Source organism: Gymnoscopelus microlampas (genome assembly GCF_963454915.1).
Source record: "Gymnoscopelus microlampas genome assembly, chromosome: 24".
In the NCBI taxonomy this organism is placed as follows: Eukaryota; Metazoa; Chordata; class Actinopteri; order Myctophiformes; family Myctophidae; genus Gymnoscopelus; species Gymnoscopelus microlampas.
The window spans coordinates 10,264,814-10,291,683 of NC_139961.1; the positions used below are offsets into that span (position 1 = coordinate 10,264,814).

At 41.0% G+C, this 26,870-nt stretch overlaps 2 protein-coding genes across 2 annotated transcripts; both read left to right on the top strand.

The window, feature by feature from the left end:
- LOC311040537 (GTPase IMAP family member 8-like) lies at positions 1 to 26,807 on the top strand. Its single transcript, XM_084050868.1, has 8 exons — positions 1 to 35; positions 830 to 1,994; positions 2,093 to 2,285; positions 12,242 to 12,317; positions 13,012 to 13,082; positions 14,035 to 14,225; positions 23,701 to 23,714; positions 23,830 to 26,807. Exons 1-8 carry the CDS (start codon positions 32 to 34, stop codon positions 25,518 to 25,520), a joined length of 3,405 nt encoding a protein of 1,134 aa, XP_083906994.1. The 5' UTR covers positions 1 to 31; the 3' UTR covers positions 25,521 to 26,807.
- LOC311040715 (tyrosine-protein phosphatase non-receptor type 11-like) lies at positions 6,333 to 8,818 on the top strand. Its single transcript, XM_084051059.1, has 4 exons — positions 6,333 to 6,392; positions 6,858 to 6,960; positions 7,795 to 7,929; positions 8,347 to 8,818. The coding sequence occupies exons 1-4, from the start codon at positions 6,368 to 6,370 to the stop codon at positions 8,549 to 8,551; spliced, it is 468 nt and encodes a 155-aa protein (XP_083907185.1). The 5' UTR covers positions 6,333 to 6,367; the 3' UTR covers positions 8,552 to 8,818.
- Positions 26,808 to 26,870: the final 63 nt, after the last annotated feature.

Consider the following 26,870-nt stretch of genomic DNA (forward strand, 5'->3'; position numbering starts at 1 on the left):
GGAAAACAAAGGTACACGGTGACGGAACACAATGGGTGAGTTGTTCTTTTTAGCACCTGATTCGGATGCTATCAATGCATTGAATGGGACATTATCACCTTTTATTAGACCATTGAATGGGCGAAGTAGGCGACCTACTTACCTACCCGCGATTTATCAGACCATTCATTGTGTGTTATCAAGACATACTGACCTACCAACGGAGATGACTTAAATAGTTCAGTTTTGGTTTTGGTTGTTTTGGTTTCGGACCATGACGGAGGCGCGCAGTCTCAGGCGAGCTGGAGCCCCGCGAAGGACCACCGAGGGAGCTAAAGCGACCGAGTTGCCGTCCTGAGCGGTGCGACGCTCGCCTGAGCCTACTCGGCGCCGTTGGAGTTATGTACCGATAGGCACAGAATCGTAAATATTGTTGTGGGGACTGCTCCGCCTCCAAAGTAGGTCAGTAGCTCCTGATTACGCCCAATGAATGGTCTGACAAATCGCGGGTAGGTCTGTGTATCGCCTACTCGTCACCTACTCGCCCATTCAATGGTCTGATAAAACGTGATAATCTCCCATTCAATGCATTGATAGCATTCGAAGCCGGTGCTTTTTAGATATTTTTTGGTTGGTCAATTTTGATAGTTAACTAAACAGATAACACTTAAGTTTTTTATATTCGAAATCATACAAAGAATTTAAAGTGGAATGAAATTCCCATCCATTCCCATCACCACCTAAATATTTGCTTTGAGCACAAACTGCTTGCTTGTCATATTATTTTAGTTGTGTTCATTCAGCAGCAGCAGCTATAGTTCATATATCTTCATATCATTTGTGTCAGCAGCTGGATCTGAAGTGCGTATTGTGCTTCTGGGCAAGACCGGCGTGGGCAAGAGTGCCTCTGGAAACACCATCCTGGGCACAGAGGAGTTCGTCGAGGAATCCTCACCTGTATCAGTGACCAGCCAGTGCAGGAAATTTGAAACCAAAGTGTTGGGAAGAAAGGTGGTGGTGGTCGACACACCCGGGCTCTTTGACACATCGCTGACCAATGAGGAAATGAAGGAGGAGATTGTGAAGTGTGTGTACATGACCGTACCTGGTCCCCACGTCTTCCTGCTGGTGATCAGACTGGGCACGAGGTTCACCCAAGAGGAACAGATGACCATGAAATGGATTCAGGAGAACTTCTCCAAGCAGGCTTTGAAGTACGCGTTGGTTCTGTTCACTGGTGAAGACGCCATAGACATACCTGTGGAGGATTATATAGAGAAAAGCCCAGAGCTTAATCAGCTAATTATTGAGTGTGAGGGAAGGTTCCATGCTTTTGACAACAAAAAGAAAGACCGGGCACAGGTGACCCGTCTGCTAGCCAAGATTGATAAGATGGTAAAGGCCAATGGTGGACAGCATTACACAGATAAGATGTACTTAGAGGCCCAGAGAAAGATTCAAGAGGAGGAGGAGAGAAAGAGGAGGGAGAAAGAGATGAAACGACAGGAGGAGGAAAGGAAAAGGCAGGAGGAACAGAGGGAGAAAGTGGAGGCCATGAAAATGGAGTTGGAGAGACAAGAGAAACAGAGGCGTGAGGAAGACAGGAAGAGGTTTGAGAAAGAAAAGAGACGGATGCTTGAGGAGGAGAGGAAAAGGTCTGAAGAACAAGAAAGGGAGAGATGTGCAGAGGAAAGAAAGAGTAGAGAGGAGGAGAGGAAGGAGTGGTTGCAAGAGAGAGAGAGAATCGAGCATGAAAGGGAGAGGTATGAGGAAAGATGCAGACAGATGCAACAGGCATTCAACTGTGTGTTGGCGAGGAGAGCAGAGGAGGAAAGGAAGAAGTATGAAGAACAAGAAAGGAAGAGAGACGAAGTGAATAGAGAGAGGAGACAGGAGAGGGAGGAATGGGAGAAGAAACGAGAGGAAGAAAAGAGAGAGGAGGAGAGGAAACAGGAGAGGAAACAAGAGAAAGAGGAAGAGAGGAAAAGGGAAGAGGCAAAGGCATGCTTTATCATGTAATTAGTGTGAGGGAAGGTTCCATGCTTTTGACAACAAAAAGAAAGACCGGGCACAGGTGACCCGTCTGCTAACCAAGATTGATAAGATGGTAAAGGCCGATGGTGGACAGAATTACAGATAAGATGTACTTAGAGGCCCAGAAAAAGATTCAAGAGGAGGAGGAGAGAAAGAGGAGGGAGGAAGAGATGAAACAACAACAGGTGGAGGAAAAGGCAGGAGGTACAGACGAAGAAAGAGGAGGCCATGAGAAAGGAGTTGGAGAGACAAGAGAAACAAAGTCTTCGATGGTGTGACGGATATGGTTGGTGCTCTTTGGAAGTAAATAATCAATCTACTCTAATCTCAATGTCACATTACTGTCCCATGTTGAACTGAAAATTACACATAGTGCTCCCTCTAGTGATGCATTGCGCTTCCTGCATTTTACCCTATGATTTTGCCTTTTTTGAGTGATTTGACAGTAAGATAATATCGATCCCCGTGGGGACATATTTAGGTGTCATAACAGCAACAGCAGTAGCCTATATGAAACACTGGAGTGATACAGGTAAGAGTAATAGTAGGAATCTACAGGTATCTATCTGTCATCTGTTATAGAGAAGTTGTCTCTGCACTTAAAGCCTGCAGATTGTGTTGGTCCACTGTTTATCAGCGTCTGATCCAGGGCCCACCAGGGGCCTTACAGGTCTGTGACTCTTAGAATGCATAAATAGAACGTTGTTTTTTTTGTTTGTTTGTTTTTTAACTTTGGGACCCCAATCTACACTTTAAAAGCAATGCTTTTGAACCAATCAATCAAATCAAATTATGTTGGAGTTATTCACTGTTACTGTATGTATTATGTATTCAAATTCATTTATTTGTTTTGTTTTGTAGAATTAGTTTGATTACAACTGTATGCATTATTATTTCAGTTAATTTTGAGTTCCAGCTAAATGCTTTTATTTTGAAGGTATTGGGCAATTGGGGTGCACAGATGAAAGTATTTAACAGTCATCAGACAGGCACAGAATCAGATTCAGTTTGGCACAGGGAAGGTGCACATGTTTGTTTGTTTTTTAAACCAGTATCAGGGTCAGATCAGAAGCAGAAGATAACATCACAAGCTTTTTTTTTCCTGTAAAAGCTGAAATGGAATAAAACACTGCAAACCTGTTAATTCTGCCTGGACACTGGACTCTTTTCAAACCCTGACTCAGTAAGATTTGCTACCTGATGCCTCAGTAGCCTTTTTAAATTCCTTTAAGGACAAATCAGGTTCCATTTGTGCACTCTCAGAGTTACAGACCCATTAGGGTCCAATTGGACTCCCTGGTGGTCCTAGGACCCGATACTGAGAACCACTGTGTTAGTCTGCTCTTTCACATTGTCCAATCTGTTGGCCTTGGCCAATTGTTTCACCAAAAACCCTAGTGTCTACATACAGTATACAGACAAGAGCTAACAGAGTGAACATCTGGGTGCGCTAGAACCTGACCGGGGATAGCCTTGTGAGAGTGGAAATAGTTGAAATTACCTGTACAATTGTCAGTCTGTGCAAAGACAGACAGTTTGGAACTAGAACGGGTAGCTAAAGTTATTGCTTAGCTTAAAAAGTGACTTTAGCATAACAATGCTTTACCAAAAATGACTTATTTTATATCAATTACTCACCCCATGAATCATTCCTGATCCATTAATCCAATATTTGCTGACGTGCTGGTGTGGACCGTAGGAGACCAAAGCAAAACTATATAAAATAATAATATAAACTTCAAAACAACTACTTACGCAGCTACTCACTGAGAGGCCTACTGATGACCCAGGTTCAAAGAGAATGTTTCAAATATAGTATTGCTCTTGTTAAGATTGGTCTCCTATAAGTCAAATGTTGGATTATTAGCCTAGGAGTCAAGTCATTTTTTGGGTGAAGTATTCCTTTAAGCGTGTAAAGTCAGAGGAGTCCAAGCCGTTTCGAGGCTTCTTCCTCTCTGATTTCCTGAGAAGCAGAGCCCCAGACTTTTTATGAAACCCACATAGCAGTTTCTCTTCTTGTTGAGGTAGCCTGTAACTCAGAAGTATGCACATAGATCTTTAACAGAGAGAGTTTGCTATTCCAGATAACTATCTACTGTTTGTTCATTTGTTTTGCTACTACTGTACCACAGAAGGCCATTCGAACTAATTCAACTAATCCCGGAAGAGTTGACAACACATACAAATGACCAAAAGTGTCTTAAGTTGCACAATAGTAAAAAAAAAACTGAATTGATTTGAGTTGAATGTTTTTCAGCTTAGGGCGTCCCGGGCGCGAAAGCAGCAATAGCTTCAAACAGGAGGAATATAGCAGTGGAGCATCTCGGATGCCTTTTATTGACGCTTGGCATCTTGTCAATCACAAAAGGCCTTTAAATCGTCCCAGATGCTCCTGTGCTTTATTTCTCTTTTTTTGCTGATGTGTCCTGCTCCTGTGATGCGCTGGACCTGCCATATGCCTAAACTGTTTGATTAGAGATCATCACCATGCTGGCTTGTGGTGGACATTTTTGGCAAAATATTGTTTTTGCCATGGACATACAAATGAGCGGACAATAATGTTACCATAAAAAGCTATAGCCTTAAATGACCTTTACTCTGAGAGTGCACAAATGGAACCCTTTGGTTCCATTTGTGCACTCTCAGAGTTATGGGGGTCGTTGAAGATGAAGCGTTACAAAGTGACTGTCCTAGTGGACTCCTACTGTGCCGTAGTGTCATAGTAAATCAGTGTCATACATATTCTGAAGAAAACTGAGCTGAACTGATATTCAGAAATTGGGTAAACATTTGCCACATACAAGGCTAAGTCTTGCCACGGACACGCACTATATTGATGATTGATGCACGGTAGAACTCCTTTTCTGCAACAATATATAGTTTCACTCTCATTGATGGCACTCACAAAAAAGACCCTAGCTGCCACAACGCGCCCTGAGTGATCAGACCCTAAAAGGAAATGGTGGAGTGAGGTTGTTTCAGCAGGGGGTTTTCACTATTACATAATGACTGGAAGCAACACAGTGCTAACCTGAAAGTAGGACAGAAAATAGCTAAACATCAAAGTTAATTAATGAGTCAATCGTATGGCTATTGTTTGTTTTTAAATGTGAATACACCATACTTGCTTATGTCGGCTGTCAGCTCCTCTGTTTACTGATTCTGAACCTGTTCCCGTCAGGTACATACAGTATGTATACAGTAACTGGCATGCACTACTCAGGTAAACAAACTGTTATCCCCTTGGTATAGAGTGTATAGTGTATACCTTTTCAGAATCACTCTAGAAATCCACATCTACTGTATCAATACACTGCTACGAAGAACCATATTCTGATGTTGACTCTAGACTCTAGACTTTGAAATCACTCAAAAATAAATGTTAACAAAAATAATGAAATAAATACCTGAGTGTGTATTTCTACGCAGTGTCTACAGTTAGTAAAAATTCCCTCAGTCAGAATACAATCATTGAGGTTTAATATTAATTTATAGAGCACAATTATTGCAATAGCCAATATACTTTGTATAAAACAAATAAGAATAAATCAAGTCACACACAAAGGTAGAGCCAATTGAAGATTTTGATCTTCAAATAGTAAAATTAACAAGAAGTTGACATTTTTCTTTGGCTCAATCCCTGGCTCCTCTGGTGTTGGTGTCGAAGTGTCATTGAGCAAGACAATGAATGTTGATGCCTTGCATGGGATTCCTCTGCAGTCACCAGTTGGTGTGTGTGTGTGTGTGTGTGTGTGTGTGTGTGCGTGTGCGCGTATGCGCGTGCATGCGTGTGTTTGCATTCTTTTTTTGTGCCAAAACACCAATTTCGTATCAACAGAGAAGATTGAAGATATCTCACCAATATTTAGAGTTACACATGGCAAGGTAACTACTGTAGTAACTACACAACCCAAACCTTTGCCAAAGCGTCATTTTTGCTTTCATGTCTTAATAAAAGTTTCAGCAACCTGTTCTCAGGTTGGGGAGGGGCTGAACATTGTATCAAGTCAAATAAGTAGTCAATTATTCAATCCTATGCCAGGTTGAGTTTTGATCAGACTTATGTTGCCTGCAGTAAAACTCGTTGCTAATGCAGTGCAGCCTAGGTCAGATTGCAATGGAAGAAGCATTAATTGAGTGACATTCATTGACCATATATTACTGTTACAATGCTATCCATTACTTTTAAAGATGATTGTGCAACAAGCAAAGGCAACACTTTATTTCTATGCCTGACAATTACTTTCTGTTTAAACCACTTTCACCTCACAGATGCTTTTCAGACTTTGATGTTTCGTTGAGTTTGAGGAAGTCAGTGACAGCACACTCCGATGCATACAGTCGATTGTTGAAGATGAACAAGCAGTTTACAGAGGAAGGTAAAATATTAATGATTTTATCTGGATTCTGAATTCATCAAGATCCTTGCAGGGAATATGTTTCATGAGTAGTTTATGTGGTAACTATTAGGCTCTATCGTATACTGTAATATGAATGCATTTCATAACAGCAGTGGTGGAAAAAGTACTCACAAGTAAAAGTATCAATGCAATGTAGAAATACTCTGTTACAAGCAAAATGAACTTGAGTAAAAGTACAAAAGTATTTGTATCAAAATATACTTAAAGTACCAAAAGTTGAAAGTACTCATTATGCAGAATGCAAGTTTTCAAATGTATAAAATGTATCAAATCTTTTGAAAATAGCAAATCTACAAGCTCACAATGCGTCGATGCGACGCATTGTGAGCTTGTAGATTGGCTATTTTCAAATGGCCGAAATGTATATAGGGCTGAAGCTTCCATGAGACCAACTAACAGCATGTTGTATGTGTTTGTGCAAAGGTCTCTGCTCTACTATGAGTGTGTCTGTGGAGAGAGAGGAGGGGGGGCCTCCCTCTAAAACCACTCTGTCTAGAGAACATGAGAGTTACACCAATGCAGTGAGGTAAAATGAACATCCCCTTACACCCCTAGTATTTATCTTAGAGTAACATCACTACCTTTGAGAGACACAGCTACTATACATCACAACAGCAATATACTTATACCTTTGATAAACAGTTACTTTACATGACAGTAATAGCCACTTATAGTAGTTATAGTTATAGTAATATGATTGCGTTGGATAGACACAACTGCTGTACATGTTGGTAAAACACTCGTGTTGAATCTTAATATTTACACATTGTCACTGTAATGTTATTACTGACTTATGACTTGGTGTGTTTCAGTTACATTTTCACTTCCTATTGCACACTATGTTTCCATTTCAAATCATGTGTTGTCAGTATAAAGCAGGGTGCTTCTGTACTGGTGTGAGTAGAGTGCTTTGACTGGAAGTGGCTGTGGATTCCATTCCACATGAATTGCATAATTCAGTGGTTCTCAAACTTTGTAGGACCCCCAAGTTGATCTGTATTTGCCCGCATACCCCCATCTGAAACGATTGTGTGCACTAGGGACTAGTACACGATTGATGTTATTAAAATGTTTCAGAGTTTTTTAAATTAGCAGGCGTATAACCTCACTACGTGAGCTTGTACATAGGTTATGTTCAAATAACCGATTTATATCGTTTTAAAGTGATTAAACTGATTTTGATATGATATATTATCACATTTTGCTGGGACCCCACTTAGAGAACCACTGATTTAGTGTGTAGTGTAGGCCTACTAATCCTTGTGTGAGGCTCGATTGAAACACTGATCAGCATTAACAGCTATGTCCCACTTATAACACATTTGTCTATTATAAACACATGTCTCACTAACTTCAGCAGAGTTCCTGTTAGGTGGTACTATCCCAACATCACATGTGCAGAAGCAGAGAACCTCTTGTTGACTTGTGGAGTGGGTGGAAGCTTCTTGGTGTGGTCCAGTAAGAGTAAACCTGGGCTCTTTACTTTATCTGTACGGTGAGTGTTGATAATGTCTCTGTCTGTCAGGGGTGGAAAAAGTACAACATTTCTTTACTTAAGTAAAAGTAACAATAATGCAATGTAGAAACACTCTGTTACAAGTAAAAGTCTGGTAATCAAAATTTACTTGAATAAAAGTACAAAAACATTGGCATCAAAATATACTTAAAGTACCAAAAGTAAAAGTACTCTTTGCAGAATGTCCCGTTTCACATGGTATCATGTGCATAACACGTATTAAAATCATTTGAAAATAGCAGATCTACAAGCTCACAACGCGTCACATCGCAATGCGTTGTGAGCTTGTAGATCGGCTTTTTTTAAATGGCCAAAGTCTAAAAAATATAATAAATAATTGCAATTATAATCTTTCACAATGTGTAATTTCTCTAAATGGTTGCTTGTTGTTTACAGAAGTAATGGAGCAGTCACACACATTAAGATCCAGAACACAGGAGAGTACTATCTTCTTGATCTTGATGATGATGATGATGGGAAGGAGTTTGCCTCACTGTCTGAACTGGTCGAGCATTATATCGACCATCATGGGCAACTTAAAAAGAAAAATGGAGATGTTATCGAGCTCAAATATCCACTAAATTGTGCAGACCCTCTATAATTTTGGTAGCTATCTTTGAATATACCATTGGGAATAGTTTGGATTGCTGGATTATTGGAGCCTCTCTGGAGATGTTTCTCATTTAGCATGGTGCCATGATTTTGGTAACTACTTAAGAAACATTTTACACAGTTAAGATGATTTAGATATTCTCAGACTCTACTCCGCAGAGTTCATATGACGATGCAATAGTTCACTGTCTTTGTAAATGTAATGCATGTATGTGTTATGAATAATGATCATTCATTGTTATATGCAATAATTGCAATTGGGGCTATAGGGTTAGCTATTTCCATGGTTTTATTATTTTGATCCGACACATTCCGCATTGTCATTCGGTGTTTCAAAAAACACTCTTAATTCTATTTTCCATGCAGTGGGAGGACAGTTTTCATGGAACCTGTGAATTTAAGCAACCCTTTCAAGAAATAGTTATTTCTTTGTGTGTAATTTTTTTTTATTAGTCCTGTCCGTTCGTTCGAGAAATAACTTGAGAATATGATCTTCATGAATCTTTTTGTTGAAAGTCTACTTTCCTTAGTGGGAACACTCTGAGCCCCCCACCTCACGTCTAGAATGCACTCTTTGACCAGAAAAGAAAATATTTCACTGGAAGGAATTTCACAGGTCAATGGAATCTTTCTATTGACCAGATTTGTCCTTCAGGCAAAATATTTTCTTTTCTGGCCAAAATGTGTATTTCAGACATGAGGTGTGGGTCTCCGAGTGTTCCCACTAAGGAAAGTAGGCTTTCAACATCTTAAAACCGTCTTTGTTTTGGTGAGTAGCGAAAGTGTATTTTAAATTTTGACTTAAGATTAGAGGCTGTGCAGCCTGCGGGCAACTGCTCGAAAGTACCAAAGCGTTAAGGAGAACTCCTTCTAACGCTATGGACCAGAAATTGTGTTAAGGCATTGTCACAGAAGCGCTAAACCTACACAGAAAGTTGTTGCATTTCCCATAAATGAGCTGAAAACCATGCAAACAATGGATTTAATCAATCGCAAAAATCGTTAAACAGCAATTTCAGATGCGAAGGTCAGAGTTCACGTTGTGATGCTGCCTTTGTAGCTATGCGGCAAGGATTTGGAACATCCTCCCCCTGCATATCATACAGCTTTGAGTTGGACTTTGAGAATCAGAGACTTAATCCACTGAGTTTACTCAGACTAAATCTTGAAAGATTAGAAGTGACAGAACCTCTGGCTTTCTGTTGGGTGTGTGGAACTAGATTTCTGATGTTGTCTTCACTATTGTCTTACTCAGGCTTAGGACATCAGAGTTAAGATTCTGGGGTTAACTCTGCCGACTTGCAGCGCCTTTTTTTTTTGCTGACTAGTTTGACACGCACGCGCAGTCAAGCGCGTCAAGCTGTGTTCTATCAATGCTTCTTGTCGAGCAAGCAGCAAGTACTTCTATGTCCAACTTGTCTGTCGCTCTCATTAGCAATGGTACATAGCTGCTGCGTTGTCGGATGCAATACCGTTTGCTATTCTTATATTGGCTGCTTAAAAAAACATTAAAAGGTAATGCTGTACAAACAAAAACTTGATTTTATTCTGTTCTACTATCATATTTAATGCTTCTACAGGACTGGTCTGTGTTGAACAGCAAAAAAAACTATTATAATACTACTATAATTATTTACTCATTTATTTATCAAATTTATGTATGGATCATAGCAGAAATTAGTAACATTCATTCAGAATTTCAGGGTGATGTGTGCACGTGCGTGTGCGACTGCGCATGTTTATGTGCGTGTTTGTATGAGGTGTTACATTAACATTAATTCAGAATGTCAGTATGTACACGTGCGTGGCTTGTGTGCGCATGCATGTGCATCTTACAGTAGCCTAACATTCATTCAGATTTTGATTCATGAAAAAAACGAATCTTGAAACTCATGGGTTCTTAATTATATAATGTACCAAATAGAAATAAATGGCATTACGTCCACGTTGATGATGGTTTCTGTATGTTTCTTGTATTGGTTATTTTCAACAGCTTGTAGAAAAAGATGAACTCGGAATCAGAGGATCAAAGTTGATGAGTAGTTCTTAGTTTTATTTGGCTTCCATCATTGTTACATTCAAGAAGGAGACAGTCAGGTCAAAACTTGAGATCTTGTCCGTCGAAACGTGGAGGACCTCGAGGGTGCGGCCGTCTCCCGAAGACAACTCGTAGTCCGTTGATATACTGTTTAGATCTAATCTAATAACCTGCAGAATACAATTGTATGTATACATGGGATGATCTCATGGCTGCTGCCTGGCACATGGTTAAGTCACACGCACTGGCACATGTTTAAGTCACATGCAGACAGAAGTGGGGCACATACATTGTATTCTATATAACATGCACTGCTGTAAAATATCCTATACTTGTAGCTACTGATCCTGCTCTGTGCGGTACTTTACTTTGTATGTGCTTTCTAATTACATTTGACTTGATAACAATGACAAACTGTTAGAAAGGACTAAGCGACTGCATCAATATAAATGTATATGTGAGACTGCATATCACAATGCTGTAAGCCACAGTATGCCAACTGATCAGGCAGAATATTGTTGCTATTGTTAACCATTATAGTTTGATGTACATGAGACCTTTCTCCCCAGACATTACAGTCAGAACTTAAAATCAAGTCCAGTCATCATTTTTATTAATGTATAAACAACAGTTGCCCCAAAGTGCTTTCCAATGGAGCATTACAAACAGAAACACATGATACCTACTGTAAATCACTCCACAAAATGCCAGACTAATGTCAAACAGATAAACTACAATAACATTAGACAAATGCTAAATGTATTATTCATGCTAAATCACTGACACATACTTTTTATATTTAGATAGTTCTATGCTTTCTTGATCTGTTTAGCAGTTTATGATAATATGTAACAGCAATGGTGGTTTTCACTGTCTGGCACTTAGTTGGGTGATCATGTGCCTGAAAATGTTGCTCACACACGATTTAACTTTTTTGATTAATTTAGAACAGAGCCTTTCCAGTTATATATTTTATATTATATTATATTATATTACATTAGTTATACATGTGCAACTCACTGGAAAAGAAGTGTCCTGTGCACTCCAAGATGGTGGCAGAGCTACCACTGCGCCCTTTAGTGGTGATTTAAAAAAATGTAAGGACTTTCGTCTCTTGTTCTGGAATCTCTTTGCCTAATATACTGTACAGTCACAGGAAGGTTAACAAAATTCTACCAAGGCTGATTGTTTGGTTCAGATGCAGTACAATTTAAATCCACTTGGAGGCATCATACACCATATTATTGCATTTCTCAAACTCTTTAAACATGGCCATATTTTTTGCATTGAGTGACCATGGATCAATAGACATTATTGATGAGATTAATTTTACATTTTCTGTTTTTATTTATAATAAGATCCGTGTCACACTTATAATTGTCATCACCTTTTAAATGCAATTAATGTTGACAAAATATTGACAAATAGGTCACAAGTAGCATATATTGTAATATCAGATCATTTTATACAATCACAAAGTATTTCTGACAGTAACACTAGGTTTACTGCTATTTAACATTTAAATAACCTAGACATTCATACCTTACCCTGATGAAGGTCCCAGTGACCGAAACGTTTGGTTGAAAATTGGTAGTAAACTAACCACTGGCACCCTCCATACAGCTTACCTGTGTCCCACAGCATGCTCCCATGAGCAGCAGAGTTCTGATGCAGCCTCCATACATCTTGCTCCTCAGTCTGAGCTCCTCTGCCCTGTGTGAGGGAGGAGCTGGCAGACATCTCAGCTCTTTGATCACAGCATTGTGACAAAGCACGGCCGTATGGAGCGGAGTCAGGCCTTATTCGGGGAAAAGACGTCGTCACATGTTATTTACACTTTAGGACGCTTATAATCCTGACCGATTTACATTAAGTTTGTTTACAATAACTTGCATAACAAGTAGTAGCAAGTAAGACATAATATGAGAAAATTGCAAAGTACACAAAGAAGAACACAATACACATTGTGTTTACTGCCAAAATATAGGATGTAGCATTTAGGTTACAAGGGTATGTGGTTAATTATTGTGACATTTCACTGCGGCTATGACTTTTCTTTTCATTCATTAAATAGCTTTTTATGGTACATGAATGCAGTATTGTAAACAGTCCTGTGTCAGTGTCTGTCTGTCTGTGTGTGAACTAAATAATTTGAGAATGGAGGAGTAGATTTTCATGCAAAGGTCAGAGATCAAGGTCACAATCAAGTTCATGGTCCAACTTTCGTAATCGTTCATAGATATAGTGTAGATATAGTTCAAGAGCTGTAGGCGCGGCCAGTGTTTGAACCTCCAGGTGTGTGTGTGTGTGTGTGTGTGTGTGTGTGTGTTTTATTGTTCTCTTTATTTGTTGCACATGTAAAGGTTTACAAATTAACCACATGCCGTCATAATTGACCCGCTCAACATCAGTCGGCCGCCAACTCCCCAGCAGTGTTGAGCTGGGCCCCGTGGAACAACAGATCCTGGACAATCAAGTGTTGGTTGGTCGCAGCTGAAGTGCCGCCTCGTGCACAAATCAATTACAGAGCAGCGAGGAGAGATAATGTAAATAGTTTGAAAATACCTCTTACAGGTAACCAGAGAATAGAACGCGCCGCACAGTAACACGTCTGTTTCCTCCTCATTGCCCTGTGCATTGAGGCCCTCCACACTGGGCCTATGGGCCTGACCACAGTTCACCTTGAGCTTCTGCTTGCTCCCTCCGTCTCTCCATTTATCCATGCCTACCTCCACCCATTATTCGTTCCATCCATCCCACCTGCTACTTCTAGTCCTGATACTGCTACAACCACTCCTACTGCTGCTAGTGCTACTATTACTGCTACTGTTTTACTACTTGATCCTGATTCTGCTACTACTACTCCTACTTCTACTGCTACTGCTAATGCTACAACTGCTACTGCTGCCTGACACACCTCGGCCTCCAAGCCATCAGTCTCCTCTCCCCTGGCACCGAGTGCCACGCTACGAGCTGAGCTTGTAGATCTGCTATTTTTGAAAAATCTTGAACATTTATGCGAATCTTTGAATATTATTTTTTGAAACAACATTTTTAACTAAAATCTTTACTTCTGGGGGATCCCTGGGGAACAGCATATTTTTATGGGGATCGACGGCCAAAAACATATCATTTTGGGGGTCCTTGACAAGAAATGGTTTGAGCACCACTGATATAGCGAAGACATTTATTGAGACATTTGACAGGTACAAATGTTCACTTTAAAAATATATATTCTAAGATTTGTTTCACAAATTTTCAAAAATAGCAGATCTAAAGCTTATAGCTCTATGAGCTTGTATATCTGCTATTTTTTAATACCCAAATAAATCTAAAATGACACAGATGCATTCCCGGTCTCAATCGGTTAACATCCATTGTTTGCAGGTTTCACTTTGGTCCCTATAGCCTCATCTTCCCTCTCACTTCCTCAGCTTCTCAGCTCCATACTGCAGGCTGCCATCACTGACACCTTTACTACCATGCAAGGCACCAAGCTGCTCATCGGGGGCAGTCAGAGGTTCAGTGCCTTGCTCAAGGACAGATTCACACAGGGGGAGCCGGGCGCTGAACCAAGAACCTTCATTCCCAAGCAACCGCCCTACCTCCTGAGCCACCGCCGCTCGTTCTTTTAATTAGTGTGGTTGCCCAACAGGGCAACCAGACTATTAGTACTCTATACACTTTATTTATTTATAGATAAACTTTTTTTCAAACCGCATCTCCTCCCACAGTTTTTATCCCCTAATGTTGTGCCATATATCAAAATGACCGTCTAAATCGGGAATCGTGCGCTTGTATTTTGCTAAGAGATTGGTTAAATAGTTTAATTGATATTGATTTATTAGTGCATTAAATTTCCCCATCCACTTTAATGTAAAAGTGAAAAAAATCACATTCAAGTATTTTTTTCTCAAAAACCGTAAGAGCTAGAGTTACCACATTTAGAGGAGAGGTTCATAATATTGTCCGAAATTATTGAAAAAATAATTACACCAGTCGGCCTCATGGTGGCGCTATAACAGCCCCCTTTACGTTTTGGCCTATAACTCTTGAACCGTAGATCGTAAAATCAAAATTTCTTTTCCCCTAGATTCCTTGGGTCATTACGCAACTTTCCATATAGGCCACGCCCATTTGCGTCTAGATAGATTTTTTGATATTGATTTATTAGTGCATTAAATTTCCCCATCCACTTTAATGGGAATTGCAAATAATCCCATTCAAGTATTTCTTTCTCGGAAACCGTAAGGGCTACAGTTACAAGACTTGGAGGGGAGGGTTAATAGTTTTTTGCAAAATTATTAAGAAAATAATCACACCAGTCGGCCACATGGTGGCGCTATAACAGCCCACTTTACCTTTTGGCTTATAACTCTTGAACCGTAGGTCGTAAAATCAAAATTTCTTTTCCCCTGGATTCCTTGGGTCACGACGCATCTCCCCATATAGGCCACGCCCATTTGCGTCACGATAGATTTTCCGCCATTTTGAATTTTCTTCAAAACACACTTTTTGCTCCTTTTCCTTCAATTTTTTTCCAAATCTCACACAAATCGGTACACGTGATCTATGGACCCATGCGATAAACCTATCCAAGCGGAATTTTGATAGTCCGTACCGTCCGTCCGTAAATGGCTTCCAAAGTTAGCGGGAGGGGCCCGTTTGACAAAAAATGGCATAAATCACGAACGAAACGTCCGGTCAATCCCAAATTTGAATCACATGTCGAGGGTGGTATACTAAACCAATCCCCAAAAGCATTTCTACTTTGATCCATAGGGGGCGCCACGAATGCTCAAAATGTAACCGTTTGATGCAAAAACCTTATTTTGGGGGGATCAATCCTCTCAAAATGAAACGCAAGCGATCTCAGGAGTGACGTGACGATGTAATTGGCGCAGTCTCCGACGGTATTCCTCCCGGCGTATTGCTCGAGTCCCGACCGGCGTCGGCGCAACCACACTTTGCAATTGCCAATTGCGACGCGTCTAGTTTATATATGAAATATATTTTATCCAAAAGTGCATTCTTTAGTAAATATTGTGTTTCTTCCCAAATGTTGTCTAACAACAGCAGAGGTCCCCATCACTTACAGCGAATGCTGATGTGGTTTAATAACAACAACTATAATAATAATAATAATAATAATAAATATAGCTGCAAGCAGCGATAATATGGGGCCAGGAGAGAGAAAGAGAAATGATAATTCCTTTAACAGGTCAGTTCATGAAAGTCCTTGCGGTCTTGTTTCCAATGAGGGCCTGTGAGCAATTAGGGGTTAAGAGTCTTGCTTGTGTCGATGACAAATTTCATCGACACATTTGCTGACCTGGCCTGGAATCGTACCTGGGGCAACCAGAGCCTCTGGCTCCCTAACCACTCAGCTATGGCCGCCCCTGAGAGAGAGAGAGAGAGAGAGAGAGAGAGAGAGAGAGAGAGAGAGAGAGAGAGAGAGAGAGAGAGAGAGAGAGAGAGAGAGAGAGAGAGAGAGAGAGAGAGAGAGAGAGAGAGAGAGAGAGAGAGCGAGCGAGATGGAAACGGAATAGATTGAAGAGAAAGGCATGGAAACGGAATAGATTGAAGAGAGAGCCATGGAAACGGAATAGATTGAGTCATGTTTTTTGCAATTCAACTTAAATGAGTGTGCATCAAGTGAGGCTTGAACCAGCAACCTTGCAGTCGTGAGGCACTCATAGGTAGCTGCAACACTACCTATAGTGCTATAGCTTTGTCCAGGCTGATGTTGTCTGTTGAGGATGACAAACGCTTGCCTTCTGTCATGACCCAAGCCCCTGTTTCACTAACACTAAGATCACTCGTTCACAAACCATTTACCAATGAAGAAATTGTACATCTCCTTAGAAGCAAAACTAGTGAAAGTAGCCGATCTACAAGCTCACAAACCATTAAAAGTTGTCAGATTGTACATCGGCTATTTTCACAATGAAGTATGTTATACATTGAAAAAACATACTCTCATTGCTATCTGAAAAGTTGTGAGATTGTAGATCAGCTGTATGTAAAAAACACTCAATTAAGTATTTCATGTTATCTTTAACAATTGCAGATGTATTCATTGATAGTCATGTTGTGTGAAATGCAACTTAGATGAAGTCTGCACCAAGTGAGGCTTGAACTGGTGACCTTCAGGTTGTGGGGCACACATTTAAGCGAGAAGCCACCAACAGACAAGAACCTGTGAAAAAGGAGATCACACAGATCATACAGTTTCACGCAAATAGCTGAAAAATCCTGGGTTTAAGTGTTTTTCAAACTGCTCAAGATTGCGGACAATCTAAGGGCGGTGCTTACTGGTCAACGTGATAGATGTGTTCCTCATTAGTCAAGGCACATGTGTAAGCAGGTCTAATGGCTGTCGGCCAAACGAGGCATGACTTTTGCCTGTTTAAAGTTTCAATTTTCAAAAAATTGCTATAGCGCCCCCGTTTGACCAATTGGAGTAAGATTGGTTTCAGTGATATTTGGAATGGCCCTTTACATTTCTGCAAAGTTTCAAAGAATGGTAAGTCTGCATGTATGTGTTAGGGGCAGATGAATAATTGTCATAAAACTGCAATATTCATTGGCTCATTAAAGCTTCATTTTTTCACTTATGGAAGATATTTTGCAAACGTTTTTTGGTATAGGTCCAAAGTTCATGTGTAAAAAGTTTCGTGCAGATTACTCAAAAATCCCAGGAGGAGATAGGTTTTAACTGTTTTTCATATAATTCAAAATGGTGGGAGATCTAAAGGTCAGAGGTCAAAAGTCAGAGTGTGAAAGTTGTTCAGCATGAGGAGACGCATGTGTGCATCGAAGTTTCATGGCTGTAGGTGAAACAGGGCATGAGTTGTACCTGTTCAAAGTTGTCATTTTCAACTGAGTGCTATAGCGCCACCTTTTGACGAAAGATTGTGAGATTTATTTTTTGATCGTTTTTCATGACCATCTATCATATGGCCGAGTTTCATAAAAAGCGACTAAACGGTTCAGCCAGAACTGGCAAAAACGGCAGAAGAAGAAGAAGAAATGGAAATATAGCTGCAAGCAGCGATAATATGGGGCCAGGAGAGAGAAAGAGAAATGATAATTCCTTTAACAGGTCAGTTCATGAAAGTCCTTGCGGTCTTGTTTCCAATGAGTGCCTGTGAGCAATTAGGGGTTAAGAGTCTTGCTCAGGGACAAATTTCATTTCATCGACACATTTGTTGACCTGGCCTGGAATCGTACCTGGGGCAAGCAGAGTCTCTGGCTCCCTAGGCGGGCTCACTAACCACTCAGCTATGGCCACCCCTCAGAGAGAGAGAGAGAGAGAGAGACAGAGAGAGAGAGAGAGAGAGAGAGAGAGAGAGAGAGAGAGAGAGAGAGAGAGAGAGAGAGAGAGAGAGAGAGAGAGAGAGAGAGAGAGAGAGAGAGAGAGAGAGAGAGAGATATAGAGAGATAGATAGATAGATACGGAATAGATTGAAGAGACATAGAGAGAGACAAATGGAATAGATTGAAGAGACAGAGACATGGAAACGGAATAGATTGAAGAGAAAGACATGGAAATGGAATAGATTGAAGAGAGAGAGAGAGCGCCATGGAAACGGAATAGATTGAGTCATGTTTTTTGCATTTCAACTTAAATGAGTCTGCATCAAGTGAGGCTTGAACCGGCAACCTTACGGTCATGAAGCACTCTTAGGTAGCTGCAACACTACCTATAGTGCTATATCTTTGTCCAGGCTGATATTGTCTGTTGAGGATCACAAACTCTTGCCTTCTGTCATGACCCAAGCCCCTGTTTCACTAACACTAAGATCACTCGTTCACAAACCATTTACCAATGAAGAAATTGTACATCTCCTCAGAACCAAAATTAGTGAAAGTAGCCGATCTACAAGCTCACAAACCATTAAAAGTTGTCAGATTGTACATTGGCTATTTTCACAATGAAGTATGTTATACATTGAAAAAAGATACTCTCATTGCTATCTGAAAAGTTGTGAGATTGTAGATCAGCTGTATGTAAAAAACACTCAATTAAGTATTTCATGTTATCTTTAACAATTGCAGATGTATTCATTGATAGTCATGTTGTGTGAAATGCAACTTAGATGAAGTCTGCACCAAGTGAGGCTTGAACTGGTGACCTTCAGGTTGTGGGGCACACATTTAAGCGAGAAGCCACCAACAGACAAGAACCTGTGAAAAAGGAGATCATACAGTTTCACGCAAATAGCTGAAAAATCCTGGGTTTAAGTGTTTTTCAAACTGCTCAAGATTGCGGACAATCTAAGGGCGGTGCTTACTGGTCAACGTGATAGATGTGTTCCTCATTAGTCAAGGCACATGTGTAAGCAGGTCTAATGGCTGTCGGCCAAACGAGGCATGACTTTTGCCTGTTTAAAGTTTCAATTTTCAAAAAATTGCTATAGCGCCCCCGTTTGACCAATTGGAGTAAGATTGGTTTCAGTGATATTTGGAATGGCCCTTTACATTTCTGCAAAGTTTCAAAGAATGGTAAGTCTGCATGTATGTGTTAGGGGCAGATGAATAATTGTCATAAAACTGCAATATTCATTGGCTCATTAAAGCTTCATTTTTTCACTTATGGAAGATATTTTGCAAACGTTTTTTGGTATAGGTCCAAAGTTCATGTGTAAAAAGTTTCGTAAAGATTACTCAAAAATCCCAGGAGGAGATAGGTTTTAACTGTTTTTCATATAATTCAAAATGGTGGGAGATCTAAAGGTCAGAGGTCAAAAGTGAGAGTGTGAAAGTTGTTCAGCATGAGGAGACGCATGTGTGCATCGAAGTTTCATGGCTGTAGGTGAAACAGGGCATGAGTTGTACCTGTTCAAAGTTGTCATTTTCAACTGAGTGCTATAGCGCCACCTTTTGACGAAAGATTGTGAGATTTATTTTTTGATCGTTTTTCATGACCATCTATCATATGGCCGAGTTTCATAAAAAGCGACTGCACGGTTCAGCCAGAACTGCCAAAAGTGGCAGAAGAAGAAGAAGAAGAAGAAGAAGAAGAAGAAGAAGAAATGGAATAATGCGAATAACAATATGGGTCCATGCTGGAAGCCTGGCCCCATAATAATGCCAATAACAATATGGGTCCATGCTGGAAGCCTGGCCCCATAATAATAAGGGTAATAATAATAATTATTATTTCATTAAATAGTAATATTCATACTATTATGATATTTTAAGTTAAATATAACGTCCATTAATCATTATATGCAGTGTTATTTATTGACGAATTTGACTCGGCTCGACCTCATGTGTGCTAGAGTGAGTGAGAGAGAGAGAGAGAGAGAGAGAGAGAGAGAGAGAGAGAGAGAGAGAGAGAGAGAGAGAGAGAGAATGTGTACAATCCCGTGCTCCAGCAGATCAGGCCGTTTCTAAGAAATGACCCCCTGACACAAATGAAAGTGAAAGTATGCAACTATCTGCCTTCTGTTACTATGAGACCAATGTTATCTGTGGGAGTGGGAGTGGTGGACAAAGTAAACACTTAGGCCACGTGTCCACCAAGACGTTTTTTCCTGAGCGCAGAGCATGTTTTTAATTGTTTATAGTTTGGGAGCGCCGCGTTTTCAGCCGGGACAAAAAGCCTCAGTGGACACGGTGCCTTAGGTGTGTGTTATGTCAATGTCCCACTCCCAACTTGGTTCTGTTTCCTCCTCATTGCCCTGTGCATTGAGGCCCTCCACACTGGGTCTAAGGGCCTGACCAGTGACCACAGTTCACCTTGAGGTCCTGCTTGCTCCCTTCGTCTCTGCATTTATCCATGCCTACCTCTATCCGTTATTCTTTCAATCCATCCCACTACTATGGCTTTTGCTGCTGCTACTGCTACTACTGTATGCCTACTACTTCTTTTTTTTCTTAATTTTTATCCCACGATTTTGTAACCCTTATTTTTCACCCAGTGCCAATTTGCTAAGTGATCCTAAGCACTACACTCCCCTCACCAGCCTAGGGAAGCCAGGGCCAAGCTCATGCCTCCTTCAATGCATGAGAGCCAACTGACCTTCTTGTCACCTGACAGTGGGGAGTTTCCCTGGTTGGACGTAGCGCGTGGAAGGAACACGTTATTCCAACCAGTTCCCTTCCCCTCCATCAGGCGCCCCGGCTGTCATGGGGCAGGAGTTATAGTGACCAGGATTACTACATGTTTTTTTGAGGGTATTAACTACCCTGAGAGACACGGGGAGAACATGCAAACTCCACACAGAGTGGGCCCTTTCCCCAACCCCACCTTAGGGTATGGGCGCTGATGACGCGGAGGAGGAGACACGCCCCCAGCGTCCCCCGCCTACTACTTCTAGTCCTGATACTACTGCTGTTGCACTACAACCACTCCTACTGCTGCTAGTGCTACTATTACTGCTACTGTATTGTTAATTATTCTACAGCTGCTGATTCTCCTATACCACTTCTAATGCTATGTGCAACTGCTGCCTTAACTCTGAGGAAGATGTAATTCACATGGAAACGTCAGTCACTCTTGTCCTACCACCTTACTAATACAAGACGCTTAAATGTCCGAGCTGCTCCAGTATCTCCTTTAGATTCTTAAACATTTTAGTGTGATGAGGAACTTTTACATTAAAAGTGATTTGCAGGCACAATCGCACCGAGTGAAGTAGCTGCCATGCCCACGTTGCTTTCAACATCCTTTAAAGTGTGTGTGTGTGTGTGTGTGTGTGTGTGTGTGTGTGTGTGTGTGTGTGTGTGTGTGTGTGTGTGTGTGTGTGTGTGTGTGTGTGTGTGTGTGTGTGTGTGTGTGTGTGTGCGTGCGTGTGTGTGTGCTCTTCCATTTTCAGGACCTCCATCATGCTGTGAGCATACCACTGTGAAGCCGAACATGTTTAGCTTGTGTAATGACGGTTCTGTGTTCTCTAACATTACAGCTAAGACCCCTGATCTCATTGTTGTTAGAAACCTTAGGGAGGTGTTCATTCTCAAGGTCGGCTGTAGTTTTATTTTCAGCCGACCTCTCCAACCAAAGTGCTAAAATATCATAAGCTAGAGCAGACCATCTCAGCTATAGACTACCGAAGTAAGCTTTTAATTTTTTATCTTTGGTAGCCATGTGTACAAGTTGGTTGTGAGGGCCTTCAAATGGCCGGCCTCTCCAAAAGGAGGGCCAAACAGTTAGCAAAGTAGGCTACTGCTCAGTATCAGCAATAGGAAGCCGCTCAATTTGGAGGACGCGTTGTTTCCTTTATCCATGATTTATGTCTCCTGTGTCTGACAAGCATGTCAACTATATTGTATTATGTAGCAATGTTCTGCCGTCTAGGCACTGTCTGTTTTCCTATTGTCTGACTGCATTGTTTATGTCCTTTGTACAAGACGTTCTTGTACTTCTGTTTATGTGGACATAAATATATTTCAAGTGTGTGTGTGTGTGTGTGTGTGTGTGTGTGTGTGTGTGTGTGTGTGTGTGTGTGTGTGTGTGAGTGTGTGTGTGTGTGTGTGTGTGTGTGTGTGTGTGTGTGTGTGTGTGTGTGTGTGTGTGTGTGTGTGCGTGCGTGCGTGCGTGCGTGCGTGTGTGTGTGTTCCAGTAGATCAGACCATTTACAAGAAAAGACCACCGACACAACTGAAAGTGAAAGTATGTGAAAGCTTGCTTATATAGCGTGGCAGGCTGCTGGACTAAGAGTCAAATGTCCTGGAAGCTGGACGACAGAAGGACTAATAGCCTAGCTGTATGGTCTCATTCAGGTTGGTGAAAAATATCATTATTCTGGTGTGCTATTCCTGTTTTCATTACTCTGGTATATCTAGATGCACGATTATGAAATTATGGACCTTATCCGATCCGATTATTTGCAGGGTCATATTGGCCAATACCGATATATTACATTATTATATATTATGTTTATATTGAGCTAATTGCTGAATCTTTTCATTTTAAATTGTTGTATTGCTGGTGAAAGTTGATGGTAAGCCCCCCTCCCCACTAACCCTACTGTGATGATTTTTTTTTTATGGAATAAATACATTGATTAAATATATATATGAAAGACAATTGACTGACTTTTAAGTAACAAACTAAACTATGCCATCATATTTGTATGCTATAATAAGCCATCTGCTTATTACAGAATTATTTGAATTGTTGTATAACACAAAACATTTAGTAGGCTAATGCATATTTATGTTATGTGGCATATGAAACTTAGATCATTGAATCTTGTTTGTTATAAGTGTTATTCATTATTGTCTGTTGCCTATATTCATCGCCTCTGCTCTAAACAATGCAGCCTGCCTTAGCTCTCCCAATCACAATTCCCTGGAGCCACCACTGTGTGTGATACACAAACTAAGCTTACCATAAATACAATCATTGTTTAGTTTATCACTGTCTTAATTGGCTTTTTGACTACTATAAGCTTCTCTCTCACCAACACATGCAACAGCTTGCTGTTCTGTGAGATAAAGGCAGCGTGTGTGTATATGGGTTAGGGTTGTATATGGTAAGGCACGGCTGACTTTCTAAAAGAGACAGAGACAGGCAGACTGGCTGCTCTGCGAGTACAAAAGCCATTGATGGTAATATTATTATTGCATCAGCACTGCAGCGTCATCAATATCGGTGAAAATAATCAGGTTTATTTTGAGATCGGTTTGATACAGATATGGCATTGTTCGGCCAATATTGGCCGATTTCGATACGCTACAGATTATATCGTGCAACTCTTTGTTCATTTAATTTATCTAAAAAAAGACAGAAAAAATATTACAGTTGTACAGAGCAGTGTTATTTTGTTGTGATGTTTATGTAAATATATGCATATATGTATGTAGGCCTATGTACCGTACGTGTGTGTGTGTGCGTGCGTGCGTGCGTGCGTGCGTGCGTGCGTGCGTGCGTGACACACACACACACACACACACACACACACACACACACACACACACACACACACACACACACACACACACACACACACACACACACACACACACAGTACAGTACAGTATATGTATTGATGTATTCATTCATTCATTAAAATAATTTTACCACTGTGTTTCTTCAGGTAAAAGAATACACGCAACATACACAAGGTGGAAAACAAAAGTACACGGTGACGGAACACAATGGGTGAGTTGTTCTTTTTAGATATTTTTTGCTTTGAGCACAAACTGCTTGTCATATTATTTTAGTTCATTCAGCAGCAGCAGCTATAGATCATATATCTTCATATCATTTGTGTCAGCAGCTGGATCTGATGTGCGTATTGTGCTTCTGGGCAAGACCGGCGTGGGCAAGAGTGCCTCTGGGAACACCATCCTGGGCACAGAGGAGTTCGTTGAGGAATCCTCACCTGTATCAGTGACCAGCCAGTGCAGGAAATGTGAAACCAAAGTGTCGGGAAGAAAGGTGGTGGTGGTCGACACACCCGGGCTCTTTGACACATCGCTGACCAATGAGGAGATGAAGGAGGAGATTGTGAAGTGCGTGTACATGACCGTACCCGGTCCCCACGTCTTCCTGCTGGTGATCAGGCTGGGCACAAGGTTCACCCAAGAGGAACAGATGACCATGAAATGGATTCAGAAGAACTTCTCCAAGCAGGCTTTGAAGTACGCATTGGTTTTGTTCACTGGTGAAGACGCCATAGACGGATCGATGGACGATTATATAGAGAAAAGCCCAGAGCTTAATCAGCTAATTATTGAGTGTGAGGGAAGGTTCCATGCTTTTGACAACAAAAAGAAAGACCGGGCACAGGTGACCCGTCTGCTAGCCAAGATTGATAAGATGGTAAAGGCCAATGGTGGACAGCATTACACAGATAAGATGTACTTAGAGGCCCAGAGAAAGATTCAAGAGGAGGAGGAGAGAAAGAGGAGGGAGGAAGAGATGAAACGACAGGAGGAGGAAAGGAAAAGGCAGGAGGAACAGAGAAAGAAAGTGGAGGCCATGAAAAAGGAGTTGGAGAGACAAGAGAAACAGAGGCGTGAGGAAGACAGGAAGAGGTTTGAGGAAGAAAACAGAAAGAGGGCTGAGGAGGAGAGAAAGAGGAGAGAAGAGGACAGGAGGGAGTACGAGAGGAGAATAGAGGAGGACAGGAAAAGGTCTGAAGAACAAGAAAGGAAGAGGCGTGAAGAGGAAAGAAAGAGTAGAGAGGAGGAGAAGAAGGAGTGGGAGAAGAAACAAGAGGAAGAGAGGAAGAGGCTTATAGAGGAAAACAGACAGAGGCTTGAGGAGGAGAGAAAGAGGAGAGAGGTGGAGGAGAGAAAGAGAAAGGAGGAAGATGTGAAACGACAGGAGGAGGAAAGGAAAAGGCAGGAGGAACAGAGGAAGAAAGAGGAGGCCATGAGAAAAGAGTTGGAGAGACAAGAGAAACAGAGGCGTGAGGAAGAAAACAGACGGAGGCTTGAGGAGGAGAGCAGACGTGAAGAGGAAAGAAAGAGTAGAGAGGAGGAGAAGAAGGAGTGGGAGAAGAAACGAGAGGCAGAAAAGAGAGATGAGAAGAAGGAACGAGAGGAAGAAAAGAGAGAGGACGAGAGGAAACGAGAGGCAGATAGGAAGAGATCTGAAGAGAGAGAAGAGAGGAGAAGGGAGGAAGAGAAGGAAAGGCAAGAGGAGAGGGAGAGGGAGGCAAAGAACAATAACCCATTCAATATTATGGGAAAGATATTAATGACACCTGTAGCTTTAGTAACTGGTGCAGCACTTGGGCTGGTTAAGGCAGTTGTGGATGTTCCTGTAGGCATAGTCAAAGGTGGCAAAGAATACGTAGAGGATCGTGAAAGGAGAGGTGAACTAGAGGCTTCTGATATTCCAGGAGTTATTGTAGGTGTAGCAGGAGCAGAAATAGCGGGAGGAGTTGTGGAGGTCGCAAAGTCTCCACTAAAAGTCATAGATGGTGTGACAGATATGGTTGGTGCTCTTTGGAAGTAAATAATCAATCTACTGACCCTAACCACATCGTGGTTTTCTAATCAATGTCATTGTGTGAAAATAGCCTAGTGTGAAATTGTATTTTATGTGATGACAGGCACCATTGAATCGTTCCTCTTTAAAATTCATCCTCTGTAACTTTTTCCAATTAAACAAATGTTAATTTTGATATAGGGTGTGTTCGGAAATTGCTCACCGGAGCGCACTCGCCTATAAGTTTGTATTGGCCAGTGCACTCAGTGCTGTATTTCCGAACGCACCCATAATCTTACAACAGTTTTTTCTGATTTATAAATCTACATGCTCACGATTGCATCGTTAGCTTGAAGTAGTGGCTATTTTTGGAGTGTGACACAATGTGAAGCCTCCCTATGAGTCATTAGAGTATAAGCTGCTGCCTCCATTAAGGAGACAAAACCCACACAATTGTATAATGGGATGTAATATTAAGAATCTCTTTGATCTTGTTTGGAGTAGGCTTAATGATTTACAAAGACACTTAAGCGTGCATTTACTTTTTTGATTTTGTTATTAAATTACTTTAAATAAAATAATGAATAAAAGTTAATGTATCTGTTCTCCTTTATTACATCCATTAGAATAACATTGTTATAGCGTGGGGTGGGGGAGTTGCAGCATGAACCCATTTGAACCTCATGACACCAAGGACCACTAACAACAGTACTTTGGTTGCAGCGTGCCTACAGCGATCGACCCGCCACTGGACCACTATCAGTGGTCATTTCTCCCTACAGTGGGATGCCGATTTGGTCTTTGGTGGGCCGATGACCACTCACCATTCCTCTGATAGCTGGGTATACAATCATATCCACTATACCGAACATTATAGACTGGTGTGGGTACATTTCGTACATAGGCATAATCATAATCATATCAACTAAGCATGGAGGTTTATAACTTTATCCAGAATGTTTTCAGTTAGGCTACTTCTATCATATAAAATGAACTGAAGCTCCTATCTGCAGTAATGATATTATCATTACATTATTTCTCACAGATTATTGTACATCTTACAAATACAGACGAATGGTGCTATATATGTGTGTGTGTGTGTGTGTGTGTGTGTGTGTGTGTGTGTGTGTGTGTGTGTGTGTGTGTGTGTGTGTGTGTGTGTGTGTGTGTATCTATACAATATTGGACACTTTGTGAGTTCAGCGTTTCATTAAAATGGAAAATAGATAGTACAGTAAAATGTGTAAGTGATTGCCACAATCTCTATGGCCACAGAAGGTGAACACATGGTACCAAGCTAGGCTGAGGCTGTTTGTTTCAGATGCAGTACAATTTAATTTCACTTGGTGTCATCATAGACCATATTATTGCATTTCT

Coding starts and splice junctions, on each gene's coding strand:
- LOC311040537 (XM_084050868.1), top strand. Junction 12,318..13,011: donor TCTGAGCTCCTCTGCCCTGT/GTGAGGGAGGAG, acceptor GCTCAACATCAG/TCGGCCGCCAACTCCCCAGC. Junction 13,083..14,034: donor TCCTGGACAATCAAGTGTTG/GTTGGTCGCAGC, acceptor TCACTTCCTCAG/CTTCTCAGCTCCATACTGCA.
- LOC311040715 (XM_084051059.1), top strand. CDS start 6,368: ATGAACAAGCAGTTTACAGAGGAAG. Junction 6,393..6,857: donor CAAGCAGTTTACAGAGGAAG/GTAAAATATTAA, acceptor GTTTGTGCAAAG/GTCTCTGCTCTACTATGAGT. Junction 6,961..7,794: donor AGTTACACCAATGCAGTGAG/GTAAAATGAACA, acceptor TAACTTCAGCAG/AGTTCCTGTTAGGTGGTACT.